The following is a 10816-nucleotide window of genomic DNA, read 5'->3' on the forward strand; positions in this document are numbered from 1 at the left end:
AAAATATATAAAGCAGCATTTGTGAAAAGAATATTATTTTAAAAATGTGTCTGTAATAATTTTCTAAATGCATATGCACAATGCTGTATGTATGTACACGTACATACATGTAAATATATATATATGCATATACATATATATTTACATATATACACAACATACACACATAAAATATATATATATTCTTTTCACAAATGCTGCTTTATATATATTTTTTTATATATTACAATGGATAAATATATATATACCAATTCATATATATATCAATATATATATCATTAACATCATGATATTTAACCAACTGTCAATTGTTCTCTCATCACTTATAAATGCAGTCTATTCATTCAGTACTGATTTGTCGCCAACGTCTCCAGATCCCGGATCCTTCATTGCATCTGTAAAATCAATCGGATCTGGCAACCGGTCCGCGCCGTCGCGTGGAAAAATGGAGAGAAATCAAATCAAATTCAGTTCAACTTTGTTCAACCCACTTTGGTTTACTAAGTTATGACCTGAACCTGTCAGGGTGTGTGCCATTACGTGTGTTAAAAAAGGGAATTCATGAAGGAGTGAGTGCATTAAATCAAATCCTGCCAGGGCCAGTCACACGGCGGCCTCCGGAGGGCGCGTGTGATTTAATCCAGTAAAATGTAAAATGAGTTTTAAAAAATCTATGGATGCTGAGCTCGCAGAAGTTACAGTCAACTTGGCAGCTAAAGAGAGTCAGGGGCTGAAACTAATAGAGTGTGATGACTCAGGTGTTTCCAGGAGCTCTGACCTAAAATCAGACCAAATCAAGAGCGAGGGGAGAAGAGGACGTTTTTTTCAGCCCTGGTTTGATCATACTTGCTCTGTGTGGACTTTTTATTTCACTGGTGCTGCTACAGCATTCAGAGAGGTATTCAGAAATGCATACATGGACTTCAAACCCACTTTTCTAGTCAGTTTCAATGTGTGTGTGTGCTGAAAGTTATAGCAAAAGTAAAGCCAGCTCCAGGGAGGACCTGGGATTTATATTCCTGCGCCCTAAGAATGAACTGCTGTTGAGAGGAAACAGAGGAGGAACCAGGATCCTATGTTGTATTCTTGTATTTTACTTAAATAAAGCTGTGGCTCACAATGGGAAAAAATAATTGGGGGGGGGGGGGGGTCTCTAGGTACCTCACGATTCGTTTATGACTGTGAGGATAATGGTTATTATTGTAAAATCGATATGAAAAGATCATAAAATAACACGACAAGTCAATACATATTTTATTATGTACTATTTAAATCCACTAATAAATCCTAAGGATGCCTCGCTACAATTTTTTTTTACGTCCGATACGATACCGGAACTTGGAGTATCTGGCAGTACCGATATCAATCCGATACCTTCTTTTCTCCTCCAGTATGTTGCGAGCTGCCGTTGCTGATGTGACCGTGTCCCTAGTGGTGACATGTCGAGCAAAGTTAAGTAGAGTGTTTAGGCTTTGGTATCGTCTACTGTTGGGTTTTTTTCTGATATTCAATCCAGTAATTTTGACCAATATCTGACCACTACCAATCTAGAGCATCTGATCGAGCAATCACTGATAAATACCCCCCCCCCAAAAAAAACACTTTAAAAACACTGGAATGATCCTTTATAAAACCAGGCTCCATTAGAGAAACACAGCTCTCTGCTCCAGTTCTTCACTGTACGGTAAAAACAAACTACGGCTCAGACACTGGGAATTAAACAAGTCACCTGTGCTCCATCCTGGGGAGCGTGTTGTCTTATAAAAATAACACTGAAGGCAACGACGATGCGTCAGCGGAGCAACAAAGACGCCTCCCTGACAGACTGACACCGACATCCAAGAGAAAGAGGAATTACAGTCGACGCCGGGGGTGACAAGTCTTTTCAAAGACTCTGACAAGTTATCGCCTCCTCGTGATTTATCTGAGATATTTGACCAAGAGACGTGAGAACAGAGTCGGCGTCAGAAAGGGAAGCAAAAGTAGCGGAAGAAGTCTCTCCAGGAAGGAAGCTGTCAGAGAAAGACGAACACCTGCAGACTTTATCAGAAGTCTGCACTCCATCCACACTGGACTCTTCAGTGACATGTTGTTTGATGATGTTTCTCTTCTTTTCAGCTAAACTTTGCTATAAATATACTGTAGGTATTTGGCAGGGGTTTGCAACCTGTGGCTCCCGAGCCACTTATGGGCCAAATTTAGCTTCTGTTGTGACTGTGCTAACAAAGTAATGACTGATACAGCAGACCAGGATCAGGAATCAAGATTAAACCAGTTTTACTCTTTAAGTTGTCAACTTGCTTGCCAACAGCAAAACAACATGTTTTTGTTCCTATTTTCTGTAGTACTAGTAGTATTCTTCATAAATCTGTGGTATAACTACAGTACTCCGGACTATAAGTCGCGCCGACCAAGAAATGCATAATGAAGAAGAAAAAAAAAATCATGTATAAGTTGCTCCGGAGTATAAGTCGCAGCAGTGCCCTCTAGAGGCTGTCAGTGTGAAAATAACGACCATGTAAGTTTTCAGTGGTACAGGAGTAGCAGATACAGGTACAAGAGCCTAGAGTGCCCTCTAGCGGCTGTCAGTGTCAGAATACGAACATGTAAAATAATATATCTCAATATATACGTCGCAAACCCAGCCAAAGGATGAAAAGAGTGTGATTTATAATCTGGAAAAAACGGCAAATGTTTTTTCAGCTCTCTATCATTTTATCTGCTGGTTCTAAAGGAAATCATTTGAGTTTTTTTAATTGTTTTCTACAACATACAGTTCCCATTTAGTATTTAACTGCACGACCACAATTTTAACGAGGTTTTTGGTGCAAATGTACAGAAAATAAAAACACTGTGATATGTATTGGTAATAACACATCTGGAAAATTGCATGGTTAAAAATTCATGGATTACCAGCAGGTCATATATTGAACCAACACTAACGTAAACACACTGTGACGACGAGGGCTGAGGTTCCACGCTGAGAAACAGCCTCAGCGCTGGGACCAGCCTAGCATGGGGTTTCTGGCTCAAGGACAGATGGGAAAAAAAAATAATTCCACCTCCTGAATCCTAGCTTTCATAATATGTTGGATTACAGATGGTGTTTTTCATTATGACTTGATTTATTTACTGCTTTAACGCCGTACTGTGTGTGGGAAACATCAGATTTGCACCGTTAGTCAGACAGCACTGAGAAAACCATGGCACCGGGTTCATCACGTCCAAATCTGCACCTGCTTCTCTACAGCTTTCCAGGCAGGTCTGCATGACAGACCACCCCCCCCCCCCCCCCCCCCCGGAGCAGCCACATTCAACAAGGAAGAACAAGGAGTCCTCTGAACAGACAGTCTGGGCCCCAGCGGTGAGTCCTGACCTCACCGTCACTGAGTCATGTCTGGGATTAACACACACACACTGCAGTGAACACACACACACACACACACTGCAGTGAACACACACTCACACATCATTAATGCTAACACGAACTGCAGTTAGCTCCACGGAACAGCCTGAAACAGTCGGTTTATCTGGACCAAAATTCGCAAAATGTCACGTTAGCAGTTTAAGGAGACATGGAACGGTCGGAGTACACACAGAGAATTCATACCAAAAAAAATGCATTTACTACAATTTTTTTAAAGCCAGTCACTACAGCAGTGACCATCCTCACGAGCGGAGCTTTGTTTAAACAGCTTGTCTTTCTGATGAAACCCATCTTAAAAAAAGGAGACAACAGGGAATCGTACCCCAAACCTCTGATTGACAGGAACAAATAGACAATCACTTTGAGCTTTCTTTTAACTCAACTGTCCAATATTCAGGGGTCAAGTTTCTTTCTGTTATTTCTTATGGGAAAAAATGATTCGAGCACCTCGAGTTACGAGCTCCAGTGACGGCTGCTCCGCTTCAGTATCCAACAGCTGATCTGTACCGTACGTTAGTGCACTGCTCTCGGCCCTAACTCGGGTTTGTCCCGGCTTATTCTGGATTTGGATCGGGCCTCGGTCCATTAGGCTCCTGTCTTACCGAGCACTCTGGTCAAAATCCCAGAACATCATGTACAACCGGTGTCACCGGGCCAAATCCCAGTAAGACTCCACTCATCCCCAGAGTCGGTCGATACAACGGCGTCACTGACCTGTGGGAGATCCTTCCAGCACCTCTCCAGAGTAACGCGTCTCCTTGAAGATGGGCCGGTTGTCGTTTTGGTCGATGACGGTGATCAGCAGTAAGGCGGGTCCTTCCACGATGTTCCCGACAAAGTCCGTGGTGGAAACCTCCAGCTGTGTGAAGAAGAAGTGGAGTCGAGTTTACTGGACTGTAACTCCACTGTGAGATTTTCACAGACACAAAACTGGAACTCAGTTTGGTAATAAGTAAAACATGTTCTTCTACATGTTAAACACCGGTCATACAGATATGATCTGGCCTCCTCCCGTCATCCTCTAACTTTATCTACTCCTCCACTGGAGCAGCTCGTGACCTCCCATCACAGATCTACCTGCTCTGCAGAATTACTCATCGTCCCTCAGGAGGAAAAACGCAGCTTCGACTCACTCACAATACACTCAGCAAATTAGCTGCTTTAAATCCAGAATGGGACAACGCTGACCTGGTTAGTCAGCCCACCTCCAGATCTGCTGACTGGCCTGGTGGTTCAAGCCACGGCACCACTGTGGTACATGGTGCAAGCACCAAAAAACGACTCCCCAGCTTCCTGTCGGCTCTGAAAGTGCAGCCCACCGCTCCTGTGGGTCCAGTATTATCACCGGGTAACTGTACACTGTCAGACAAACTGAATCCTCTTCTGTAGTTCTACACCAGTGATTCTCAACTGGTGGCCCATGGGCTGAATCTGGCCCGCCAAACTGAACAATCCAGTCCGCAACTGGATTCGAAAAATTGTGAAAAAGAAGAGGAAATATCATGTGGTCTCCAATACTACTACTATTACTACTACTACTACTACTAATACTACTACTACTACTACTAGCCACTACTATTACTGCTACTGCTAATACTACTGCTGCTAATACTACAACAACTACTACTACTACCTGTCTAACTATCAGTAATCAACACTATTTGAAAAAAAATAGATTTTTTTTTTTCATTTTTTTTGGGTCTCCAGCTCTATTGTGATCTACACAATGCATATGCTAACTAGAGCAACAATTCTCCGTTGAAATAACTCCAAACTTACTATAAACTATTATTTACTATGATATCACTTCATTTATTCCCACTATTGTAATGCAGTATATTCACCAGGCACAAAAAAAAAAAAAAAAACAGACAAAAAGGCTTTCTGCTTTTCTATTTAAAATGCATGGCCTTATGTTACCCAGAATGCACCAGTCATTCCAGTCTTTTCTCTTTTGTCCTCTTATCTCCTCATCACCAACAAGACCGGGACACGTTGTTTAAGGCAATAATCGGACACAATACGACTGAAAAAAAAATCATATACAATGAGACCAGATTTTTTATTTTTTTTTATCATCTTTTCTTCTTACTCCAACACAATAAAAGTGTTCGACGGATCATTTCCCTATCTGTCCTCAACACGACCAACTCAGTCCGACATGTTGTTTCTTTTGTTTTTCTTTTCTTTTCTTCCTCTGATCCGACACGTATCCATTTATCACAGAGTACGAATCTGAAACCTTGAAGAAATATTTATAGAACCTGAATCTGGACGACTGTGAAACTCTCCATTCATCACCAACGTGTGACAAATGTTACAACGATGTGTTTTAAAATAAGTTGGTTTTTCCAGAGTGAATCCACTTTAAACAACCGTGAATTCATTCACTGTCCAAAAAGTTTTAGTTTCACTGAAGAAGCTCAAACTTCAAATCCCGTCTCTAGAATCTGTGGAGGATTCAACATCAGGTTCGCGGCCTGGCTTGTGTCAGTCTCTGGACCCTAAGATGACTGACGTTAGAATCACAATAAACTGCCATTGATCTGCAAGGCTGTGATGAATCAAAGGCAAAAGTTTTTCAGATATTTCTGAAGTATCGCAGTTCTTAGGTATTGGTACTTGATCAGCTCTTTGATCATCAAAAATCAGTAAAAATGTTACACCAATATATTTAAGAATATTGTTTTCACCCATTGACCTCTTTAAATATGTATTTCTTTGGTCCTTCATTTGTCAGACTTTCAAATATCCTGTTTGGAACAGAAAAAAACTTTAAATATATGCATTTTTTTAAGAAGAACACCTGCAGTAAATGCTGCAGTGTGTGTGTGTGTGTGTGTGTGTGTGTAACTGTGCTGGAAATACTCTGACTCTGACTGTTAGAGCGCCACCTGTCTACACAGTAACAACAGAGTCCATTCACTAGTCTGTCATAACAAAACACGTCCGTCTCCTCGTCGCCCCCTCGTTAACGCTCCCCCTGCGTTCTTAATTAATCACTTCCTTTAACAAAAGCTCCGGTTGCAGAACGAGGAGACGGGACTGAAACTGTGCCTTTGAGCCTTGTATCCTCTGCAAGTGATGATGAACGACCATGACAGTTGTTTTTTTTTTGTTTTGTTTTTAACAGCTAACTCTCAGCATCATTATCTTTAACAAATAAACGTCTTACGTTCCCTGCAGGCTTCGTGTGGAACAGTGAGTCTGAGCTAACAGTTGTCCAACGACAAAAAAAAGAAAAAAAGAAAAGAAAAGGGAAGATTCATCAAGTGCTCTGATTTCTTCTCGTCATCTTTCTTTTCTGGTTGTGAACATTTGTCGGTGATGATCTTTGTGTGAGAACACATCCAACCGGCCGATGTTTGTGGAAACAGTCCTTTACTGAGGCCCGGTGTTAAAAATAAGGTTCCACCGAGACCAAATCAGCCTCCTGCGTGGAGAGCGCACGAGTTACAGCACGCGGAGCGTATTTACCATTAACATTCATCACTTCTACCTCCAGGGGACGGCGCGCTGCCAGGAATGAAGGAGTCAAAGTAAAATGAAGGGGAAGCAGAGAAAAAAACAAAACAAATACTCAGTACTTTGAAAGTATAAACAGTGGAGTGTATTCCCCGACTGTATGGACCAATAAATGTACTTCAACCTTTGGGTTTAAGAATATTCCTTATTTCTAGATGAGTAATACTCTGGAAAAAATGAAAATATATATAAAAAAAAATGAGAGTTTCCTTCCAGAGATCAGCTTCTTTCTGATTCTGATGAAATTCCAAAACAGCGACCATTTAAAAAGACCGGCAGCTGAACAATGATGCACTCATAGACTGACTTCCTGAGACCTTTGACCCCCCCACCCCCCACGCCCCCGTAATATGTTTGTCTTGGGTTTTTTGCAGGGTTTGGTTGAGTATTTATTTAAATTTATGTACAAAGAAAAGGGCGTTTGACCAACTATCTTGGGTGACCTTTAATGCTACATTGAGTTTTCACCTTCAGCCCCCACCCGACCCCCCCACGCATTGGCCCAGAACCTTCACAGTCTGCCTTCCTGGAACTTCCTCCTCGATATGACGTTGACGAAGCTCGATATTTGAAAAAAAAAAAAAAAAAAAAACTCCTCATCATAAAAACTGCTTCCTTGGTAAAAGTTTGTTTTAAGGTCATTATTCTTTGCCACGGATGAATCATGAATTGTTAATATATTCCTACTCTTTGGCTCGCTATTGCAAAAAAAAAAAAAGCGGGTCATTTTTCTTCTTTACAACGTAGAAATATATTGACATTTCTATGAGTTTATTCCATCATCGTAAAATTTTACTGTCTTAAATTGCTCTTGGAGAATGTTGCTTCTTGAGACTCTGGAGATTTCTTTTTTTTTTTTTTTGTGCCAGTTTTCCCTCCAAGTGTCCTTCAGTTATGAACTGCATCCTTTTTAATATTTTAATGGGTGGGAAAAAAAAGATTGGAGTCAAAGTGGTCCAACAGCCCACACGCTGTGTCAGCAGTCCATCTACTCTGTCCAATTAGCAAGAATAGGAATAATAATTATTAATGTTAACATTACAAATGAGCAAAGTTGACAGGTTTGGGGTCAATTTTAGCACTGGTGACATCAGCATAAAATCATCAATGTGAATTATGTGGTTTTAATTCTTTTTTTTTTTCATAATGACTGTATTTATTTCGTCACAAAGACCTCGTTGTTTTTACTCATTTTAGTTTTAGTTAAAGGCACAACTGATGCTCTGGAATATATTTTGTGTTTTTGAACGGCCCATCATATATACTGTATATATATATAGAGCTATGCATACACACAAACATATATTAATATATATATTTCACTGGTCGCCAGTCTAGTTAGTGACTTCCTGTGTATGATTCTCATAAACGTGCATGAACACCTGACAAAAGAACAATATGACCTGACCTTCCTGACCTTCCTGACCTTCCTGACCTGCCTGACCTTCCACAGCCAGTCCTTAACCACAGTCCTAATCTGTCCTCTAGATTAGAGTATGTAGATTACGTTTAGAACTGGGCTAAATGAGAACCTGAAGCTTCACTCAACGTGAGCTGGCCATACTCTGGGGCAGGAGAAGAGAAGCTAAGCTAAGCTAAGCTAAGCTAAGCTCAGCCGGGAAGGCTTTATCACATCCATTGAACTCTGACAAGAATAGGACGAAGAAGAAGAGGACTGGTGGAGAGTCATGCATATGGAAGCGTCTCCGTTGCCTTTCCCTGCCGTCGCCTCATTCGGGATTCAGCGAGCATTCATCTCCTCCTGAGCCAATTCAAGGAGTCCTTCCTATTGCAGAGGAGGTGAATTCAAAGGGGCTCTGCTCTGCTCTGCTCTGCCTGCCTGTCGATTTCTTAAGATCCCACTGAAACTACTTCACGCCAGCTCCGAGGTGAGTGGTGCAGAGCACCTCCAATCCCTCCTGTTGCTCGGACTTTATCTGCAGACTGCGCTCACTGGTACAACCCAGACGGCAGCGGTGTGTGCCGGTGTCTCACTCCTGAGCCTTCGCTGGCGTCTTTTCTGAATAAATCCACGTCTTAATAATGACGTTATGGCTACGGACACCTTAGAGATTGTACAGAAACAACTCACTACATCCCCCGGTGGCTCATAATAAGGATAACACTAAAGCAACGAACACAAGAACACACAACAGAGCTGTGACATGATGAACGTCAAAAAACGTCAATAATGACATGTTACGACTACAATATTAATAAAAAGACTAAATGCACAAAAAAAAACATTTTCTTCTCTTTCCTCAAGAAGAGTTCAGCTTCTCTGTTGTCCCTTCTACTGCTGATGTCCAGTCTGTCCAGTCTGTCCAGTCTGTCCAGTCTGTCCAGTCTATTTTTGGCAGACTGCGAAAGTTCGCTGAAAAGACGCAGGTTGCTCGGTTCAAGACTGTGAATTTTTTGGACCATCAAATCGTATCACTCACAACACTAAAGTCAATGTTCTTGAGGTGGAAGGCCTTGGTGACACCAACTCTGATCTGATTGGTCAAAGAAGCCTTGACGAATGACCTTCTCTGACAGTGTTTCATCACCACAGGACACAGGTTTCCCTTCTCTATAAACACACCACAAAAGGGATGTATACGGGACTCAACCCCACAACCTAAATGACCAAAGTTAAACCCCTCGTCTTGGCATCGTAATAAAACTGTGAAAACTTTGACTAGAAAAAAAGCCACACGTTTGCGTTCCCCTCAGTCCTGTTTATTTTTTTATTTATACATAATCCTTCGAGAGCGTAAGATGTGAGTTCAACAGAGTGTTATTTTTAACTTTTTTTTTTTTTTTCTCAATTTCCATCTTGAAGCCCGGACCTTCAGGCATCGGCTTAGCGACGCCCGGGAGGAGAGTTAATCCAGCGATCTTGTATACATCTGCCGCATCAGCTTTCAAAGATTCAAATAATTCCGTGGCAGCCGGTTGTCAAAAAGACGGCACAGCTGGTTTAACTTTTTTTTTTTCTCAGCAGAGCTCTGTGAGAGACGCGGGGAAAATCAGGAGGGATATGTTCAGAGTTTTTCTGCTGAGAAGCAACTTCCTCTGCCGAGTGGAATCAACTGTACGCCGTCAGAGGTGGAACAGTAGCGGGCTGAAGCCATAACACACGGCCAACGATGAGCGATATTTGACAACGAAAGTCAACGAAAATCTTTGATTCAGACCATGTTTGGACATCTTGTCCTGACCCGCTACTCACACAGACTATGAACTTGAGTTTATTCTGTTAAAGCTAAGCAGTGAGGAAAGGGGTGCATTGTTAAAGCGGCGCCGAGCAGATCAGCCTGGGCTAGCTTTGGACAAATCTAGATAGATATAAAGATATAAATGCATTAACGATAAAAACTAACCAAGGACATTTCAAGAGTTTACAGTTACAGCATGGCCTTGTTAGCTTTGCTTATATTTATTTCCAATTTAATTCTGTAAGTGTTGCTCATCGCGGTCACATCAAGACTTTAATAAGATCTAGTTAATATTATCTTTTGTGGTGCAGAACTTGGAGAGTTTGACTGTGGTTTGTGAGGATTTCTGTTTCGGTCTGATTCTGTCCGACAGTCGCTGATTTGAAACGTTTCCCTATGACATCAGGAGAAAAGAAGACCTTGGAATGTCGAGACATTAATAGAGGGTCTTTTGAATGAGAGACACAGAAAGAGAGGGAGACGGAGGGAGGGTGAGGAAGGGAGAGAGAGAGAAGAAGAAACGGGGGAGTTAAAAGTAGAGAAGATTGAAAAGATCTCTCACTCAGCCGGCCGTCTGCTGAGATAAAACATAATCCTGTCTGTGAAAGGTGCTGAAAGAGTCACAAAGGCTCTCCATCGTGTACCATGGGACCATATACACCCC

At 41.7% G+C, this 10816-nt stretch overlaps 1 protein-coding gene across 1 annotated transcript in view; it reads right to left on the reverse strand.

Annotated features, from left to right (window-relative positions):
• cdh13 (cadherin 13, H-cadherin (heart)) overlaps nucleotides 1-10816 on the reverse strand; it is a 222021-nt gene that overhangs the window by 104904 nt on the left and 106301 nt on the right. Inside the window, exon 8 of the mRNA XM_025056314.1 lies at nucleotides 4142-4286. Within this exon, the coding sequence (XP_024912082.1) occupies nucleotides 4142-4286 (145 nt within the window). The remainder of the gene's footprint in view (nucleotides 1-4141; nucleotides 4287-10816) is intronic.

Source organism: Cynoglossus semilaevis, chromosome 6 (genome assembly GCF_000523025.1).
Source record: "Cynoglossus semilaevis isolate Cse_v1.0 chromosome 6, Cse_v1.0, whole genome shotgun sequence".
In the NCBI taxonomy this organism is placed as follows: Eukaryota; Metazoa; Chordata; class Actinopteri; order Pleuronectiformes; family Cynoglossidae; genus Cynoglossus; species Cynoglossus semilaevis.